Raw genomic sequence first — 22,855 nt, forward strand, 5'->3', positions numbered from 1 at the left:
TTTATTCAGTCTTTAAATTAATTTCAGTAATATTATTGACTAATATGAAAATGTTTATATGATTTGTTTATAATAGAGTTTGTAAAGTAATATTTTCTGTCTTTTAGTAGATATATAGAAGAACAGCTTTGTTTACCAAATAAAGTGTATCTAATTGGATTTGCATTGTAAACATTAAATACAAGTTAAAAAGGTATTACTTTTTAGTTCATATATTAAGGTTTTAGTTATGATACTACCAAAATCATTCCGCATAAATTCGCAGATTTGTAACAAAATTCTGCGCAGAAATAGTAAAAAATGTCCGCAGATTCTGTCTGGCCCTACTTATAACCCTCAGGCTAATGGACTCTGTGAGTGTTTCCACAGAGTGATAAAAGCTGCTCATTGGGCCAGCCTCAAGGACAGCTACTGGTTAGACAAACTGCCATGGGTCATGCTGGGCATCAGGACTGCACCTAAGGAGGACCTCCAGGCCTCATCGGCTGAGCAGGTTTGCGGCCAGCCACTGTGGGTGCCTGGTGATTTTTTTTTCACCAACACTTCAAGTCCTTGGTCAGCATCGGTTTAACGTCCTACATTACTGGACAATGCAAAGCTTTTTACATCAGTCCCAACTTCTCATCATGGCCTTCCTCACTCTGGGCTTCAGTCAGCAGGCTAGGTTTTCATTTGGCACCCAGATAGCGAGAACATTTGGGCCAAATGTGGGTGACAGCTGGCACATGTGGCTGAGGTATGGCATGACTGATCAGATATGGTCCAGATTATTACCATATATGTTTTGCCATACATTCAGAAAAGGCGGTAATGTTCTTCTGGTTCACAGCTCCTTTTGCAGTATGTGGGCCAGATAACAAAAAACACATAAGACCCTAGTAAGGTTCAGCTATGGCTGACATCAGTAAACATCGACTTCTGGCTGAGTTTGGGATTGCATTTGGAAAAAAAGTGAAACTAAACACAGGTGTAACGTTAGCAGACATCTGCCACACCACACTTCAGTTGCCAAGTCTACTCTGTGAACATTCTTCCCGTCTGTCATTTTCTTCAGGTAAGTAATAATTTGGCATTTAAAGTGATTTACTTAAATTTTCATCATTATATGTAAAAGTTAGGACTCATTGAGTGATTAGTTATTCATTAAATTAAGAAATGGATTGAGTTAAATAGTATTTTCCTCTTTGAACTTGGTGTTTATGTAACGTTAGCGCTTCAACAGTTTGCTGTTTAAATTATCGTTAGCATTAAAGTTATTGCCAATTTCCAATGACCACAAAATATGGTTTATTTATTATAGATAAATAGCAATTTGTGAAAATGTTCAGTTACGTTTAGTGTGGTATAGTAAATATTCAAATAAAAGCAGTCCCATTAGGCCTAGCATGATAGTGAAAGCCAATAGAAAAAGTGTCTTCTAATTGTAAAATGGACTAACAATATAGGTATAACGATTCTGCACAATATAGAGCCGAAACTCAACAACAAACATTTAAAAATCAATGATTTTTTGTTGTCTAATGGTCATTTGATATCATTAAATGTAATGTAACTGACTTCAATTACCCGGTTTGACCAGCATGGCGCTGTAACGGAGACAGTTTTCAGCTTTTCTGGGTTCAGTTCAAAAGAAGAAGAGACCTTTACTCTTATGAATAACACACTGGACAACAAAAATGACAGCACACAGGGATGTGATAATGGCACAATGTAATCTTTGCAATCGTCACTTCGACCAGAGTACGTTCGTTTATATTAAATTTAAATGATATTTAAAGCAAACTTGGGAAAAATGAAAAATTAAATCAAGTGCAAGACAGAAGATAATGAGCTAGTAACCAGTGCTTGGGTTAATGTTCACAAAACTGGAACACTAGATTTGCAGATAATTTTAAACTGATTTTAAACTTAACCGGGAGAATCATTAACAATTTATTGCAATTGTTTTAAATATTCATTCAAATGTTATATAAATATATATATATTTTGATCATTTTGATTTGTATTGTTATTTTGCAGCTGTTCCTCCAAGTTGCATTGCTGATCATATTATTTCAATTCTTCTTCACTGCAGGTGCTGTCAGACAGAATCCCCTCACTCCCCTCATTGAGCATAAAACAAAAATATTTCTGTAAAGTTCAGTCTACAGTATGTCCAGTCTCTAAAGAACTTTCCACTGCTTTTAACTCGACCAGCAACTTGTTCAAGCACTTGAACAGAAAGCATTGTAGCACAATACTCATCACCAAGGAAGACATTGTCACCCAGAAACATGGCGGCCCAACTCACCCTAAACAGGCTAAATTGGACTTTTGTGCAGTATCGGGAGTTAAGGTGTCTTCTGAATATCAAGAGAAGTGTAGCTGCTTATGCCGTTCCCATATCTCATCTTTTGTGCGTGCAGGATCGCATTGGGATTGCATATTGTGCGCGCTCACATTTCCCAAGTGCACCCAGTTGAAAACCACGAGTCATGCAGCAAGAACTGTTCGATCAGCTTCAGGCTTTGTTTGGAATATACATTTCTTTAGTCTAATTACCTCAGACAAACTCAGAACACCCAAACACTGCAGTGTTTTTTCATAATATGGATGTCAGTGGTTACAGGTATTTAGTTTTCCTTTGAAATGTCTTCTTTTGTATAAAAAAAAAAGAGAAAGACTAATAGGTTTGGAAAAAGTGAATGATGAAAGAATTTTAAGTTTTGGGTGAAGTCTTTATGTCTTGAATATGTCAAGTTGCTGTGATCAACCCACTGTAATGTTTTTCAGTGGATATTAAATTACTGAAAGAGCTGCAGCTTATTTTGTATTTTTATAGATATATTTGATATGTTTTAGAAGTAATTTTAAAGTAAAGTAATTGGTAATCTGATTTCTTTTTACATGAAGTTATCCATTACTAATCTAGTTACTTTTTACTATTGTAATCTATTACTTTTTTGAAGTAACTTACCCAACACTGTATTTATATACACTACCGGTCAAATGTTTGGGGTCAGTTTTTTTCATGTTTTTTTTTTAAGAAAATGATTCTGTTCATCAAGTCGGCATTTAAAAAATAAAAAAAAATCTTAAATTGTTAAATATTTATTCAAATTGTAAATAACTGCTTTCTTATTGTATGTAATTTCAAATAAAATGATTACCCCAGTCATTACTGCTTGCATTATCCTTATTATTTATAATAATAATATTAATAATAACAATAATAATAATTAATATTAGATTTCTGGAGGATCGTATGACTCTGTAGACTGGAGTAACGAAGCTGGAAATCATTAAAATCACTGGATTAAATGAGATGATAAACTACTTTTGAACAGTTATTTTACAGTGCAATAACATTTCACAATTTTACAATCTGTTCTGTATTTTTGATGAAATAAATGATGAATTAAATTATTTTAAAACATATAAGAAACTGACTGACCCCAAACTTTGACCTTTAGTATATATATATATATATATATATATATATATATATATATATATATATATATATTTATTCATTTATTTTTTTACTTAAATGTACAATGACATGTATTTATGTGTGTATTATATTATCTTTGCAACAAATATATACTATTTATCTAACAATTATTTCTATTTTGTATTTTTCTGTATTTCTTGTATGTTATAAAAATGTTTTCTAACTCTTTATTTGTCCACATTTTGTTCAATAATTGTTTTATCTGAAAGTTATTTGCATTGTTTAAAGTAAATTTGATTGTAATTTTTGTTGTGTGATTTACGTTTATGTGCTCAGCCACATGTGGGTCACATAAGGGCGTAACAGAACTTAGCCAGAACCTTACTAATCTTGAATACATGGCCCATATCTGGGCCACACAAAAATATATTACTTGGCTCAAGCTTGATGGAGTTGTGGCACTACTTTGGTTCAGTTCTGGCTAAGAGGATGTGGGCTAGTTCTGGGCCGGGGAACACTTACTGATCTGGGCCACATCTTAGCTGTTGATTTGGGCCAGATCAGGGCCAAAGGAAATTTGTTGACTGGGCAGATTGCTCATAGAGGACCTCTACACCCTCCCTTGGGGGCCCATTTTTCACCTTTATTTGTATAGCGCTTTTACAATGTAGATTGTGTCAAAGCAGCTTCACATAAAAGGTCATAGTAAATTGGAACAGTGTAGTTCAGTTTTTAGTGTTTAATTTCAGTTCAGTTTAGCTCAGTTCAGTGTGGTTTAAATCACTACTGAGAGTCCAAACACCGAAGAGCAAATCCAACGATGCGCAGCTCTACAGATCCCGAACCATGCAAGCCAGTGGCGACAGCGGAGAGGGAAAAAAAAACTTCACTAATTGGCGAAAGTGAAGAAAAAACCTTAAGAGAAACCAGACTCAGTTCGGCACGACCATTTTAATTTCTCCGCTGGCCAAACGTCTTGTGCAGAGCTGCAGTCTCAGCAGCGGAGGCTGGAAGCTAGCCTCAGCGAAGACTCGTCTGTCCCTGGAGCATCACAGGAATCAGTCTCATGATGTCCACTCCTCCATGACCACCACAGTAGCTGCTCAGGATACGGCCTGGTCCAGGATATGGAAACCTTGGGATCATCTCGTCGTAGGTCTTGGATCGAATCAGTGACTCTGCATAGTCTGAGGGCCTCGGGAAGAGTATCCCCAGGTGGAAATGGAGAATAAAGAGAATAATTAGCGTAGCTGCTGTTCATAGTGTATATAAACAAGGTGCAGAAACCTGTGTGGAAGCCCGCTAAGTGGTGCACTGAGTGTATGCTTTACTAAACAGATAGGTCTTTAATCTAGTTTTGAATTGGGAGAGTGTGTCTGAGCCTCGTATATTATCAGGAAGGCTATTCCAGAATTTAGAAGCTATAAATAAGAATGCTCTACCTCCTTTACTCGACTTTGCTATTCTAGGTACTACCAGAGGCCGTGAGTTTTGAGATCTTAAAGAGCGAGTTGGATTGTAGCGAGACAGAAGGTTGGTTAGATAAAAAGGAGCTAGATTATTCAAAGCTTTGTAGGTAAGAAGCAATATTTTAAATTCAATACGAAACTTAACAGGCAGTCAGTGTAAGGAAGATAAAATTGGGGTGATGTAATCAAATTTTCTAGACCTGGTAAGAACTCTGGAAGCTGCATTTTGTACTAATTGAAGTTTGTTAATAGAGGATGCTGGGCAGCCAGCAAACAGTGCATTACAGTAGTCCAGCCTAGCAGTCATAAAAGCATGGACTAGCTTTTCTGCATCTGAGATGGATAGCATACTTCATAACTTAGCACTGCTTCTGTAGACAAGTGTTGTGATGACATTGTTTGTTTTGGTTTCACGATGATGGTGATTACTATGGAGCACCATTTTGTTTTTTGGCAGTTCACAAGATTAAACGACACACACATTCGTGTGTTCAAATAGAAAGTGTGTCTGCGATGATTATTTAACACTTTCTACAATTGTTTATTTTTATGGTAAAAAATGCAGTACTGACCAGTTAGCATCAATTTCACACCAACACACCTACGACAAAAATAACTTTCAGTTTTTATAATTCAGTTTGAAACATGCAGTCTACATTTATACTTCACAAACGTTGTGAATAATACAAAAATAAAAACATTTAAAATCCCACATGTATTTTATTTAATTTGCAGATATCAATTCAAATTAAGTTTGGATTGAATCTAAGATTTAAGATTTTAATTTAGATTGCTGTGAAAATGTACCTGTACCTTGTACTTATAACCTATCTACTCTATCTACAATCTACTATATTTCATTTGTGATAACATCATGTGTAATTCACTGTATTATCAAGGTTTCATTAAAATAAAACTCACATGATCTCCTAATAGTAAAGAAAGCAGACACAAATTTAAATAATTTAAGGATTAATTGCTATAATGACTCGAACTGCAGGCGTGCAGGTGCGCTGGTGAAACTCAGACAGCGCGGATTTCGGACCACGCTGCCTAGCATCCATCTAGCAAATCTCCGCTCTCTACCCAACAAAATAGACGAACTCATTCTGCTCTCTCAGACAAACAGGGATTTTCTGCATTCAGCTGCTCTGTGTTTCACGGAAACCTGGCTGAACGACACCATACCGGACAACGCGCTTCACCTACCGGGCTATCAGCTGTTCAGAGCGGATCGCGACGAAGAATCAACGCGGAAATCACGCGGTGGCGGGACGTGCTTTTACATCAATGAAAGGTGGTGTACAGATGTAACAGTTTTAAAGAAGATGTGCTGTCCAGATCTCGAAGCACTGTTTATTAACTGTAAGCCTTTTTACCCTCCGCGCGAGTTCTGCTCGTTCATCCTCGTCAATGTTTACATTCCCCCGCTCGCGCACGCAAGCCTGGCGATACAGAAACTAGCTGATCAGATCACGTTGATAGAGCAACAACACCCAGACTCTGTTTTAATCATTCTCTGGGATTTTAACAAAGCAAAACTGTTCCGTGAACTGCCAAAATATAGACAGCATGTTACATGTCACACAAGAGACAGAAATATACTGGATCACTGCTATACTACAATAAAGGCTGCATACCGCTCCGTCCAACGAGCAGCTTTGGGACACTCTGACCATTGTTTGATTCATCTCATTCCAACCTACAGGCAGAAACTGAAAACAGCCAAACCTGTATTAAGATCTGTGAAAAGATGGACTAATGAAACAGAGCAGGATCTACAAGCCTGTTTCGACTTCACTGACTGGAGTGTTTTTTAAGCTGCTGCAAACAATCTGGATGAGCTCACAGAGACTGTAACATCTTATATCAGTTTCTGTGAAGACGTGTGCATTCCTACCAGGACTCAACTCACATACAACAATGACAAACCATGGTTCACTGTGAAACTCAGACAGCTACGTCAGGCCAAGGAGGTTGCTTACAGGAATGGGGATAGGGCCTTGTATAAGCAGGCCAAATACACACTGGAAAAGGAGATCAGAGTCGCAAAAAGGAACTATTCTGAGAAACTAAGGAGTCAGTTCTCTTCCAGCGACTCAGCATCTGTGTGGAAAAGTCTGAAAAACATCACAAACTACAAACATCACATCCCCCAGCACTGTAGACAATGAACGACTTGCAAACGACCTGAATGAGTTTTACTGCCGGTTTGAGAAAACCCTCCACACCCACTCTGAACTGCTCTTCACGCCACCATTAACACCTCCACCACCCCCCGCCTCCCTCATACCTGCCCTACAGTTTAACGAAGATGAGGTGTGCCAGGTCTTCCGGAAACAGAAGAGGAAAAAAGCACCAGGCCCAGATTTTATAACACCAGCCTGTTTAAAATCCTGTGCTAACCAACTGGCCCCCATCTTCACCCTGATCTTCAACAGATCACTGGAGCTGTGTGAAGTGCCCTCCTGCCTCAAACGCTTTACCATCATCCCCATCCCAAAGAAACCCAAACTTACAGGACTAAATGACTACAGACCAGTGGCACTAACATCTGTGGTCATGAAGTCCTTTGAAAAACTGGTGCTGGCCCACCTGAAAGACATCACTGAACCCTCACTGGACTCTCTTCAGTTTGCCTACAGAGCAAACAGGTCTGTGGATGATGCAGTAAATATGGGACTGCATTATGCTCTGCAACACCTAGACAGACCAGGGACCTATGTGAGGATCTTGTTTGTTGACTTCAGCTCGGCGTTTAACATTATCATCCCAAAACTTCTCCTGCCCAAATTAACTCAGCTCTCTGTGCCCACCTCTGTCTGTCAGTGGATCAACAGCTTCCTAACGAACAGGCAGCAGCTGGTGAAGCTGGGAAAATTCTCATCTAGCATCTGCACAATCAGCACTGGCGCCCCCCAGGGGTGTGTCCTCTCCCCACTGCTCTTCTCCCTGTACACAAATGACTGCACATCAAAAGACTCCTCTGTGAAGCTCTTGAAGTTTGCAGACGACACCACACTTATCGGCCTCATTCAGGACGGTGACGAGTCTGCTTACAGACAGGAGGTTAAGGAGTTGGCTGTCTGGTGTAGCCACAACAACCTGGAGCTCAACACGCTCAAAACAGTGGAGATGATAGTGGACTTCAGGAGAAACCCCCCTGCTCTCCCCCCACTGAGCATCATGGACAGCATTGTGGCAGCAGTGGAGTCATTCAGGTTCCTGGGCACCACCATCTCTCAGGACCTGAAGTGGGACACTCACATTGACTCCATTGTCAAAAAAGCTCAACAGAGGCTGTACTTTCTTCGTCAGCTGAGGAAGTTTAACCTCCCAAAGGAGCTGCTGAAACAGTTCTACACCTCCATCATTGAATCAGTCATCTGCACATCAATAACTGTCTGGTTTAGCTCAGCTACTAAATACGACCTCCAAAGACTACGTCGAATAGTTCGGACTGCTGAGCGAATCACTGGTACAACCCTTCCTACTCCCCAAGAACTGTACTTATCCAAAGCGAGCAGAAGGGCTGCCAAAATCACTCTGGACCCCTCACACCCAGCACACTGCCTCTTTGAACTTTTACCTTCTGGTCGACGCTACAGAGCACTGCGCACCAGAACAGCCCGACACAGAAACAGTTTCTTCCCTCAGGCAATCCATCTCATGAACACTTGATGATAATAACTGCGAAACCAACATCACTACTTGCTATACACTTTTATACACATATGCACTCATTTAACAACACACTTTACATGCCAATTTGCACATAACAGCTGCACATATAACGTTGTATATAGTAATAAACATGTACGTACACTTGTCAATCTGTATATTTGCACTCACTACTTACTTCTATTTTTTAAAATATATTTATTATCTGTTTTTTGTCCTGTCTCTGTAATGCTGTTGCACTGTAGAAGCTCTGTCGCGAAAACAAATTCCTCGCATGTGTGAACATACCTGGCAATAAAGCTCTTTCTGATTCTGACTGACAGTTATTTTGAAGAATTTAAGGGCAGGGGAAGAACAACTTACCTTTATATCTTCATATCAGCAGCCGTTGAGGTTCATAAACGAAGTGAACTGATGACTGTTGACAAGATTTATGTTCATAAGTATAATATACATGACAGTTCAACTCGACTACAAAAAAACATTTAATTGTGTGCTTTAAGGTGCACATTTTGTTTGAGGCTGAATATGCAAATGTATTTTCAAATGTCACACACTTACTCTGTATCACTCCATTTCCAAAGACTAAAAACCCAAAAGGTTCAGCTTGAAAAATCGTCAGGTTTCCACTGTCTTCTCTCGAAAGTTCTATGGCAAATTATTCAGTCATCTTAACCAATTCGCTTCAAATCCAGCACTTGATGGTTTGATTAATCAGCATAAGGCTCAAAGTACCGTGAGAGCAATCACAAAGTGGGCGGCTCTGTATGTATTTGAATGGCTGTCACGATATTTTGCTGGCGCACGCTTGCACACATAAGCACACACACACGCACCGAGAGATCGGTTTGTGTAATGCCACTTCTTGTTGAGCAAGGGTTGTGTATTAGATAGGCCATACCAGATAATAGATTGCTTAATTTGTGCTCAGATTTTTATGCAACAATAATATTATGTATGTATACGTAAAGCAATTTAAAATAAAAATAAATAAATAAATAAAATAATTATCATTATTGATTCAATGTATTTTCAGTGCTGGGAAATGAATAAATTAGCAACATTTATTTAATGTGAGTATTTTCAACAATGGCAAGTCATTGAATTATCAATGTTGATTAAATGTAAGTATTTTCAATGTTACGAAATAGGTCAATTATCAACATTTATTTAATATCAGTATTTTCAACAAAGGCAAATTATTGAATCATCAGCTTTGACTCACTGTAAGTATTTGTAATGTTGGGAAATGGGTAAATTATCAACATTGATTCAACATCAGGATTTTCAATGTTAGGAAATGGGTAAATTATCAATGATAATTCAATGCAAGTATTTTCAATGTTGTGAAATGGTTGAATTATCAACATTTATTCAATGTCATTATTTTCAACAATAGTAAATGACCAAAATATCAACATTAATTTAATGTAAGTATTTTCAACGGTAAGAAATGGGTAAATTATCAACATTGGTTCAATATAATTATTAACAACAATGGGAAGTAATTGAATTATCAACGTTGATTCATAATTTAATTCAATTCTGAATATTCAACCTCAACCAAAATGATGATAATGATAGAGTTTCAACAGTGAATCAATCTGCTATCTAGGATCATAAAATTATTTTATAAAAAACTTCACCAAGAATTGTTAAATGATCCTCTGCTGAAATTTTGATCAACTGAATTTGTTTTATTTCTTTTAAGGCTGTGACTGAAGTCAACTGTAGTTTCTCCTCAGTAATCCTACTTGTTAACAGCAGGTGTTCATCATTAATGCTCAAGTAATACTTAATCACTTATCACTAATCTCTAATTATCACTTAATCACTAATCACATATCTCATTACTTTAACCTAAATGGATTAAGTTCACAGTACTCAAAGATGTCCTTAAACTGTTTGAGTTGCCTTATCTTTTTGGGTTTTTACATACACTACTAAACTTGTTTGAGTTCTCTTAATTTATTGAATGTTAATGTGCTCGAATGGTTTTATGTTCTCAAATGGATTGAGTTCACATGGTTTATTAGGGTTAGATTTTGAATCTAAATGATTTGTTGCAATCAGTTACCTCGAATGATTCGTGTTACCATTACTTATTGGGTTTTACAGTGAATGTAATAATTTAATGTGTTCTAATAATTCAAATTTGTTCAGAATATTTTGATATGAATTGAGAGTTTTTTGATTATTGTGTCCGGTACTAGAGTGATCGATTGATTCTTGATTTCAGAAGGATGTGCAAACATAACTGCTTTCTGCTGAAATTTAGTCCATCTATAGACAGACAGAGAAACAGCACATAAAGGTCCTCATGTATGCGTTCCTGAGAGAGAGTCTACAGTTTACAGATCTGTCTATAGTTTGAGTTAAGGGACAGGCCTCTTTGACATTCTCGGATATAAAGACACAAATGCTTTTTCTCTCTCTCTGTCACCTACCAAAGCAAACCACCTAGTCTCTCTGTCATCGCCCACACTGCGACAACATCACATGTTCAGAAGTTTGATTAACAGTGTGAGACTGAGCTGTCAGCAATATTGAGTGATTAAGACATATATCTTCACGAGAGAGAGACAGCTGTTCACACATTCTGTGAAGATGATGCGAGGTAGGCATTTATGTTTTGTGTTTGGCCTAGCAAGTATGTAATTTTTTTTTACAAATGTTTCTGTGGGTGTGTGACAAATGCTTGTTTACATCACACAGAACTCATCTTCATGCTTTGTAAGCTGTTTTCATTTTCATTTGTGCAACTTTTAGCACAAAGCTGCAAAACACTGTTCATATTGATTTTCTGTTTAATGCATTACACTTGTTTAGGACAAAATGAGTATATGCTGTTCAGGTGGCCTATTTGGAGGTTTACTCTGTTCTTTATGTAAAACTCCAAAAACTTTAGTTTTCTCTTGAATGCTTGAGTCAATGAATATTAAATCATATCATATTAACTTTCATTGAATGCATAAAATAATATGCAGGTATTTGTAGAACTGTAGAAAGCAGTGTAGGTCAGATGGGCTTTGATTTGGAGATCAAGTTTTTCATTTACAGTTTCAGTATGAAAATGATGACATGTATTTTTGTGCCAATAATGTATGTGCCTTTTGTATTTTAAAATTTGCTAAAATAATCTGTTTAGTATGAAAAAAAGGCTTTTGCAATCATACATTTTTACAGAAAATGTAATACATTTTGAATAGCTAATAGAAATTTTCATTCTTGTTATTTTCATGTTTTTTTAAGGAGTTTTTAATGCGTGCAAAGTGGTGCAGCATTGATGTGTCATTTTCTTATTGAGTTAGTAAAAGGGATTTTCAAGCACACCAACATCAAGAAAGCTACACAATTTCCACAATTTATTTTTGATCATTAAGCCTTTATCTAAATTATGGTATAGAATTTTTCAAAAATTAAATAATCATATTTCAAGGTGTAGAAAGCATTTATTTTGTAATATTTTAGCTAGTTTTAATTAAGTTATGAAAAACAAATATTTCATCTCTATCATTTTGCAAACATTATGTAAAACTTTAAGTGGAAAAAAATCCAAGTAAAAACAAATTTTTGTGCTAACATTTTGAATAGATTATTAAAGTATATATATATATATATATATATATATATATATATATATATATATATATATATATATATATATATATATATATATATATATATATATATAAATTTAACTTTAAGTGATCTTTCTGTTCAAAATCTAAAATAACAATTGTTCTAAAAAGAATGTTTTACAGGATTGTTTCTGTCATTGTGCATGTAAAACGTAAAATGCATGATCAGCTAATGTTCATAATACTTGCAGTTTAAATAGTATAATTATCAATTAATATTGATTTTATTAATAATTTTGCACAGTGTTTCAACAAAGATAAGATAGATAATTATTTAGAATTATAAAACTGTTTAAACTTTAATTGTTTGTAGTCAAGAAGTTAGTAACATAGACTGAGAAAGTTAATCTAGAGAAGTAAGCAATTAGTCAGACAAAAAGCCATGATATTATTAAATGAATAGATGTATCAGTATTTTGTTTATCTTGTGTTTTTGTGGCTACAATGATTAGAATCACAGTTGAAGTTATGATGAAGAGTCTTCTGATAAAACTTATAGTATGTTGTATCTCTTTAAAAAAAGAACACTGCAAGATAAAAGCTCACTTACAGAAACACTCTGAAAACAACATCTCTTGTTCTGAAGCAATTTGTTTCTGACAGTCTTTAAAACACTTGCAATATTATATCTAAAATGATAAAGTCTCTGCATAGTCCAAACGGAGGACTCCAAAAGTATCATATAATGTTCATTTGTCACCCTTGTGGTTGTGGACATTGTTCAGAAATGACTCTTAATTGTGCATTTTTGTACCGTCCTTTCAAACAGAATTTTCCATAGCAGCCCACATCACATATGTTAAGTATCTGCTCATCAAAATTGCTATCATTCAAGCAGGAGTTGCTGAAGTCAGCTGTCTTGTATTTTATCACTTTGCATTATCAGGTGCAGGTTTGCACTGAAGCTCTCATTAAAAACTTTTTGTTTAGTGCGACTGACATTTTTACACATAAAACATTTCCAGATTTCCACCACAAAAAGTTTTATGATTTACCTCTTGTCATTGATTTTGCTGGATAAATAAATACAAATATAAACGGTGACATGACTTGCGATCTAAACAATCTATGATATTTCTTAATAGAAAGTAAAAGTGTTAATATAATAAAACTATATCAAATTAAAAGTGAGTGATACATTTGTCACCATTTTTATTAATCTTTGTTTAATTGCATGCTAAGGGTTATTTCAACCTTGAATTTAATCATGTAATGATTAATGATGAAATTTAAATTTCATAATTTAAATGCTAGAAGTATTTTATTGCTAGGTCACATTAGCCATTGTGCTGTATCTATCTAATATTAAATAATTAAAGTAAAGAGATTTGATATTTTTTGATGTTTGTTTAATATCTGTCACTGGAAAATTCCTTCATAACTCATTTCATCATTCTAACGAGATTACTGTAATTATTAATAAACAAGGAAAATAAAGTATGTAAAATAGTTACACTAAAGAATAAGTTTGCATATTCAACTGCAGTTTCGCTATATGTTTATTTTTTTTATCCAATACAACAAAATAACTTAAGACATAATAATTTTTGTATTACTAATGGTAAAATGTTTATGTGACAAATAAAGTTTGAGAATACATTAATTTAAATATTATTCAAATTAGGGTTTTTCAGACAAAACAGATCTTATGTAGACAGTTTACTGCTGTTCTTCTGCATTGTTATATTGTGTTAGACATGAATGGCAGTGCATCCATCACAATAAGTAGCATTGGTCACACTGACAATTATTCGCAGAAAGATGTTCTGGTGTTTTGATAAAAATCTGATGAACATAACCACAAAAAAATTGTGCAAGTTAAGCCATTTAGGCAAGTCATTGGACAACAGTAGTTAAATTCTTAAGGGGCTAAAATATTTATTGATTTATTACCCCCTATTACTGATTTCTCTCTGTTTTTCTTTTTTCTTTTTGCATGTTTGTCACACTTTAATGTTTTAGATCACCAAACCAATTTACATATTAGTCAAAGATAACACAAGTAAATGCATCATGTATTTTTGAAATCAAGGTTTTAATTGTTAACGGAAAACAAAATACAAAACTACATATCTCTTTGTGAAAAGTGTTTGGCCTAAAACCTAATAACTAGTTGGGCCACCCTTAGCATGCAATTAACCATTTTTGACTTCCAATGAGTCTGTTAAAGCATTGTGGAGGAACTTTGGCTCACCCATCTTTGCAGAGTTGTTGTATTTCAGCCACATTGGAGTTTTTTTTTTTTTTTTTTTTTTTGCATGAAATGCCTGTTTATGTCATGCCACAGCATTTAAATTGGATTCAAATCAGGACTTTGACTAGGCCATTCCTAATTCTTCATTTTGTTTTATTTCTTTTTCTTTGTGTGTCTTCTAAGCTCATGCAATTTACATAATGGAAACAAATAAAACTACAATGCAATACAAAATAAATAAATAAACTTAAAACCTATTAAGTAGTAATTTGTATTACTAGTGTTATAGTGTTTATGTGACAGATACACTTTGAGAATACATTTATTTAAATATCAATGATGAGTTTTTACAAAGAAAATTACAAAGAATGTTTTATTGCTGTTCAACTTCATTATTCTGTGTTAGACAAGAACAACAGTGCACCTGTCACACCAAAAAGCATCAGTCACACTGGAAACTATGAGTAGAAAGATACTTCAGTGTTTTGATCAAAATCTGATGAACAGAACCGCAAAGAAATTGGGTACATTTTATTGAATACACTTTTTGCTATTATTGTTAATATATTTTTTGTGCATTAAGAAAAATGCATTTTGCAGTGTTGCCCTACTTTCTAACTACACACACACACACACACACACACACACACACACACACACACACACACACACGCACACACACACACACACACACACACTTTTTGAATATACTGCCGGTGAATTGTTCACCAGCTGCAATGCTGTTCTGCGCTGTGGTCACCCGTTTGTATGTGTGTGTGTCGGCACACAAGTTTACAGGTGTGCTTGCAGAGCTTGAATACTATATTTTCCATCACCTGCCTTTTTGGTGTTGTTTTTCTGCATTCTTATGAAGTAAAGCATTAGAACAGAACAAACTAATCTAAAAGTTTAAGAGTTAGAAATCAGAAATTGTATGTATTCATATAGACCAAACACTTAAAAAGTTAAATTTTATGAAAGGAAAGTTAAAACTCATATGTGCTCAGCACACTAATATATTTACCACATTGTTGCATGTAGGGGTTTCACACCTTTTTTCACTCTTACTCTTATATGCATTTATGTCTTCAAAAGCTCTGAAATTATGACACATATTCCGCAACCAAAACCTTGAAAATCAAAGAGATATTATTTCCCATTGAACTCACAAAGCTTTGGGTTTTTGGGTTCTATAATCTTCTGAAAATTTGGTTTAACAATGACATGTGAGTATTAGAGAGAGACAGAAGCTAAACATATCTTGGGTTGAAAATAAGTGCTAATGGAAAGCTGAAAGAGAAGCAAGAAGCATTGAGAAACGAGCTGTCAAATTTTGGAAACAAATTTAAAAAATGAGTGACCCCAACTTTTATCATTTTAATGCGTTTTTTCAAAAATCAAGAAATGGACATTGAAAAACGCCCCCTGATTCAGATGATCCTGAGGCTACAAGCACAAACCAACACAACAAATGTGACTAACAGCAGGCAGAATCAGGACATGTACATGCTCATCCACAAAATAAAGCCCAATCAAATGATAAATGCAGGAAAAGAAGAGTATCTGATTTATTGAAATGAAGCAGCAAGAAAACAAAGTAAACTTAAATGTTATTTAGACCTAAATAGAGATTATACCACAGCAACATATCTGAGTGAAGTGAGGGACAGTAAAATAAGAACAACAATGACCAGGCTGAGTGCTCGCATTTTGACAGGCCAATACAGACAGAACTGGCAACCCAGAGACAGCCGCATCTGCCCACACTGTGCCCAGGCAGAAGTGGAGACGCTGCACAAACTATCAGCACATCAGAGAAACATTCAACCCCCAACTCCAGAGCATTTACCCTCAAATTCACTGAATTAGCCAATAAAACACAGCTTCAGTATTGACCAGAGGAAAAGCAAATTGTTTCCTTAAAGTGGCACAATACTTTAATGCCTGTCACAAAAAAAGAAAGGAGACCAATAAAACATCAGTGATGCGCTTGCAAATACACACACACACACACACACACACACACACACACACACACACACACACACACACACACACACGCACACACACACACACAAACATACATCTAGATTATTGCAAATTAATAATTTTAAGTATATTGATTATTATTGTTTTTATTAATGTTTTTATTACTATTATCCTAAAATGTTGTTTGTTAAATGTACAGTTTATTCTGATCTATTATTATTTTTATTGATATATATGAATAATATGATATATTGAATTATTATTATTTTATTTCATTATTATTATATCTTTTTTACTACTACTATTTACTGTGTTTTTTATTATATATGTATGTTCTTTTTTATGTAAACTTTATAAATGCTTTGGCAATACATTTGTCCTTTGTAACATTTGTCATGCCAATAAAGCAAATATTGTATTGAATTGAGAGAGAAAGAGAGAGAGTGACAGAGGGAGAGAGAGAATGTAAGTAAAATGCTTTATCATTCTGACATTCCTGTGGCAGATATTTATGCTTATTTTTGAAATATCTGAATTTCACTGTGAACCTAGTCCAGACTACAGACATTACATATTTTTCCCTGCATTAATTTTAATTTTCCGGTTTCTCCCAGTCCAAAGTGCTATAGGTGAAATGAATAAGCAAAATTGCCCGTAGTGTATGTGTGTGAATGAGTGTGTATGGATGTTTCCTTGTACCGAGTTGCAGCTGAAAGGGCATTCGCAGTTTAAAACGTATGCTGGATAAGTTGCCGGTTCATTTCGCTGAGGCAACCCCTGGTGAATAAAGGGAATAAGCCGAAGGAAAATAAATTAATGATTAATTAATGAAATAATGAAAATTAATTTATTAATGAAAATAAATTCAAAATTAAAGCTGTTAAAATATTTTTAAATAATGTATTAAAGACAATTATTGTTTTATTTAAAAATTAGATCTGTTATATTGGAAAACTACTGATAAAAACAAACAACAACAAAAAATTAACGTTTATTATAACCCTGCAGTTCTCAAAGTGTTAAGGTGAATGTTCCAGTCTCCACCATAAAAAAGAGACTGGGAAAAAATTGTTTGCATGGCAGAGTTCCAAGGTGATAACCACTGCTGAGCACTGCTCGGTTTTGCCAGAAAGCATCTTTATGTGGACTGGGTCCCATTATATGATGCTTTCTGTTGTTTGTTATGGCTGTTATCTGTTAGTGACCTCAAGCTGAAGTGAACTTGGGCTCTGCAGCAGTACAATGATCCAAAGCATACCATCAAGTATACTTCTGAATGTCTGAAGAAAAAAAAAAACATTGGAGTGGCCTAGTCAAATCATGACTTGAATGCAATTGAGATGCTGTGGCATGAACTTGAAAAGGCATTTTATGCTTGAAAACCCAAAAAATTTGGCAGTATTACAACATTTCTGCAAATATCCTCCACAACGCTGTAACAGACTAATTGCAAGTCTATAAATTGCAGTTGATTGCATGCATTGCATTGCATGCATAGTGGCTCAAGTTAGCACTGTCACCTCACAGCAAAAAGGAAGCTGGTTTGTGTTCTGGCTGGGCCAGTGGGAATTTCTGTGTGGAGTTTGCATGTTTTCCCCATGTTCACATGGGTTTCCTCCACAGTCCAAAGACATGCTGTAAAGGTGAATTGGATAAACTAAATTGGCTATTGTATATTAGTTTGTGTGAAAAAAGAGAGTGTATGGGTGTTTCCCAGCACGGTGCTGGGGTTCTGGCATCCACTGTGTAAAGGCTGAATTATACTTCTGCATTGAGTAATTGGCATGACCCACAGCACCTGCCTTGCGTGTAGTCATGCATTTATACTTCTGCATGCTGTTTGCCTTGCTCTGCAATAACACTTCCGAAATGCTAGCTGGCAGTAAGCTTTTATGTTCCTCTGTGTCGAGGTTTCTTTGCGGGTGTTTTGTTTTTTCTGAACATAACTAAAACTCACTCATTCAAAGGCGGGAACCAGAGAACAGGCAACAACTTTAATCATAAGGTAAACACAAAACAAAACTTTCCATCTAGAGCTCCTTCACGTGACTCCACACTTGTAAACACTCGCTCCATTGGGCTCGTGGCTCTCAGCAATATTATTAATAATTAATCAATATTATAAGCACACTAATCAATACCATTATTATTATTACTATTATTGTTATTATTATTATAAGAATTCAACCACTGTTGTTCAATGACTTGCCTATTAGCCTTGCCTAGTTAGTCTAATTAACCAGTCTAATTAAAGGTTTTAAAATGCACTTTAAGCTCAATACTAGGGCCCAGTCCCAAATTTACCCTTTAGCCCTTCCCCTTACCCCTTCTCTTTAGTCCTTTTTCTGAAGCTGAAGAGAATTGGGACACCCCTACTCCTTCACTTGAACACGCAAAACAAGGGGTAGGGGTAGTCCCAATTTTTACAACAAACAAGCTGATTTGTTACATTCATAATGTTATTAATGTTTTACAGTCATGATCTTTAAAGAAACATTTTGAGAAAAAAAGAGCAAAATTTTGCTAACAAAATTCTCTTAAAAATTGCTGTAAAATATTTATGTTTTTAAAATTCTGATAACCTTGCTCGATGTTTTGACAGAATAGGCCAGTCTGTCAGAAAAGTCTGGTGGATGTGAAAATGTTATTTACAGCATGTCTGATATGCTGTTTTCTTGTGGTTACATCACTGAAAACGGGCACTGTAAATGCAAAGTATAGTTTTGTGCATCTTGAAACACCCTGAGGCTTGTTCGCAAAATGCACTGCACTTCCTTTTGTTGATATTAGTAAGTGCACTGTGCTTTTTTTGTAACTGGGCAATCACTGTATCAATGGTCTTGGTGCTGGAGCATGTGATGTCGTAATCACAATGCTCATGCAGTACACTATGCTCAACTTTCATATGAATTATTGAAAACATAAATTGCGCTAGTGACAACATGATGATGATGAGTGCGTGTCAAGTAGTTTCATTTCCTAAAAGAATATTTTTATACATACCCCTTACACCCCTTCAAGTGCAGAGGGGAAGGGGTAAACATAGTGTACTATTCTGCACAGTCTTGCCAAATAACTAGTAAAATATTATGTACTGTCCTCATGGCAAAGACAAAGGAAATTAGTTCATTTGAAATTAGTAATTAAACAATTCTATTTAATGATAATACTTGGGAAAAAAAAGTGTGTATTCAACTGTAGATTATTTATTTAGATATTCATTTATCAAATAGGCTTCAAAAATGACAGTTTGTCCCTGGAGTGTTTGCATATAAGGTTTCTTTAAAAGTGATAAGCTTTTGATGTTCTCAGGTTCTCTCTTTTTGTCTCTTTCATTCTTTCTCTTGTGTGTGTTTTTTGACCTGTCATAGCATTCTTATGTTCAACTCAAGGATTTCCGTTAGTGGAATCTTGAGGTTTTTCATTACTTTACAATGCAGAATGCTGTGACGGAAGAACAAACTGAACTGCTATTTAAATGCAACAACAATCAATCCCTTCAATCATTGTGAGTACATTTTCAGTAAATTTGTCAAACAGCTACATGGAAATGTATTTTATTTTAACTACAAAGTGGTATTGCAAGTGGCAAGTGCATCCTTGACAAAAAATCCTAAAAACCTGAAGTCCTTACTTTATTGCAACCCAACACCTGTCCTAACTAAAATTATTTAAAAGCTAATGGGAAAAATTGCTTATAATTGAGCTGTCCAACAATGGAATTACATTTATTGTTGACTGAAAATAAAGAACGAAGATGTTTAATGATAGAAAGACTCTTGGAGAATCGCAAAGATGTGTTACATTTTAGTGACTAAACACTAATTTAAGAAATTACAGAGTCCTGCACAATGTGATATTACAGTTAGCAAATAAACTGGAATTAGCATTACAGATACCAACAAAGCATCACAGAGTATTAGTAGAGTATTTGTTTATTTATTTTATTTAGGCTAACTCATCAGCAGCCTGCACAGTGTTGGTTGTTTAGTAACAGACCTGAGAGTGAGTTGTCAAACTTAATGGCTTAATTTCAGATTTCCTAACTCGAGATGAGATGTAATTTCATAAGGTAGGAAAAGAATCCCAAATCATTTATATTTAATGATATCTATTTTATAATTTTGCATTTACAAATTTTATTTAAAAAAATAATAATAATAATAGTACCATGTAGTGTAGTGGTATACATATTTGGACAATATTTGGCCAAAAAAAATACTCAGTTAAAGTTTTTTGGGGAATTTTTCCGTGTGGAATACTTCCCTGTAAATGTAATTTTTTTTTTTTTTTTTACATAAAAGGATCCCATCACCAAGCTTGTGCTTAACCTTACAGACTTCAGTGAACATGGTCTGGTATACATAGGTGTGTAAGTTTCACAAAAATTTACTAAAATAATCATCCATTGGTTCATTTTTTTCAGCTTTTGTCCCTGATTTATCAGGGGTTACCATAGTGCAATGAACCATCAACTACTCTGGCATATGTTTTTTTATGAAGCGGGTGCCCTTCCAAGTAAAGTATTTTGCCTTTTACATGCACTTAACTCTCTTTTTTACTACCTGTACTAAAATGTGCATTATTACATTCTATATATGTGTTTATTTTTATTAGTTTTTTTATTTAATGTATTTATCTGAGAATTTATTATTGAGTATTTCATCTATCCTTACATGCTACAAAAAGTAAAAAAAAATGTAAGTGATAAAACTGCAGTAGCTGGACTTGCACCATTTATGTGGCATTCTCAGACCTAAATACTGAAGTTGTGGTACAGTTTTATGTAATTTTCTTTTATCAGTGGTACATCAGAGATAATTACTTACGACATATCACAACTTACATCTTACTTACAGTCAAGCTGCAATATTTGAGATAGTATCTTTACTTTCTGCAAATCATCTGGAAATTTCTGTATGATTTGAGATAGGCTGTTACAATTAATTATAGCTAAATTTTGAGGCAACTTTACTTTGTTCAGTTTTAGTTCATTATGAACATTTAAATAAATAAATAATTAAATAAATAAATAAATAAATAAGATCTTCAGCTGTGGTAAGTACCTATGGCTTTAGTAACTGATGTGTCTGGTAATACAAATCTAATGTTAATTTATTTAAGAATATATGACGTGCCTAGCAAAAAATAGATTTTTCTGTCTGATTGCATCTTGCATAAAATTATTCTCCAGTAATATGCAATTAGAGCAGAAATGTAGACTTCTCTTTCTTATCAGAGTGTGGTTTGGGTGAGCAGATAAAGAAGAGAAAAAGAAACATCTTCTCTTTATCAGAATGTGGTTTAAAAGATATAATGTGAATGCACTGACTACATATATGGAGAAATGTTTCTTTAGACAGACAGAAAATCAATGATTTTCTTTTTCATTCATTCATTAATTCATTCATTTATTTAGATCACATGCATTGCTAAAATGTATGAATTAGTAATTTTCTGACAGATATTTTCTAAGGTTAAAATTTAATTTTAAAATTAACTAAACATTTACAACAAACTCTAAACTCTATTTTAAACTCTAAAATACAACAGTTGTAAATTCTAAAAGTCCATGTGTAATTCAGAACATGAGTAAACATTCATGAGATCAAAATTCCTTAACTGAAATAAAATAAACGGGCAACATTTATTAGCTAAAAAGCAAAAATAAACTACATAAACTAAACTAAACAAAATAAATATTTTTTATAGAAAAAATATATAAACATTACAATAAAAAAGTTAATAAATAAAAATGTATAGTAATTTAAAAATAATAATAATTTTTTATTGTAATATGAATTACACTGACTGATATTCTTCATATTACAGGTATTTTATCATTATCTGTTATTAAATAAAGTTATGAACTTAGATTTAAAACATATATAGTCAAATCTTGTTTTCTACAAGTCAACATTTTGATGATGTCAGTTACCCATGGGCAAACATGGCAGTTCAAATTCTATCTACAGAAGTCACATGCATTGCATAGGTTGTCAACATTCACTCCCTTCCTCATAGATACACGCTCACACAAGACCAAGACTCCTGTAAAAAAAAGTTGCAAAGGAGTTTCCTTTGGAGACTCAAATCAAGACACCATACTCCAAAAAATATTATTATTTGTTGTTATATGTTATAGAATTTTTTTTTCGAACTACTTATTTAAAATAAGCAGAAACAACACAATTCTTTAGTTTTTGGGGGGCAACAACTTAATTTTATGTTCAGTCAACTTGTTTAACTTAATGATTTACATTGGGACAACAATTGTGTGAAACCCAGCATTTTGCTTTACAGACATAAACACAGTGATACAGAAAATGAAAATGCATATTAATTTTAAAATTTAAAAATTAACTAATAACTGTATATGCTCACAGATGATGTGTCTACTGTTTATGTGGTTAATGGATATGTATATGTAAATATATATAAGAAATCT

The 22,855-nt window shown here is 34.4% G+C and overlaps 1 protein-coding gene across 1 annotated transcript in view; it reads left to right on the forward strand.

The window, feature by feature from the left end:
• The first annotated feature begins 11,098 nt into the window (after window positions 1-11,098).
• rorc (RAR-related orphan receptor C) overlaps window positions 11,099-22,855 on the forward strand; it is a 101,185-nt gene continuing 89,428 nt past the window's right edge. Inside the window, exon 1 of the mRNA XM_056476195.1 lies at window positions 11,099-11,200. Within this exon, the coding sequence (XP_056332170.1) occupies window positions 11,191-11,200 (10 nt within the window). The 5' untranslated portion in view covers window positions 11,099-11,190. The remainder of the gene's footprint in view (window positions 11,201-22,855) is intronic.

The sequence above is a fragment of the Danio aesculapii genome, chromosome 16 (assembly GCF_903798145.1).
Source record: "Danio aesculapii chromosome 16, fDanAes4.1, whole genome shotgun sequence".
In the NCBI taxonomy this organism is placed as follows: Eukaryota; Metazoa; Chordata; class Actinopteri; order Cypriniformes; family Danionidae; genus Danio; species Danio aesculapii.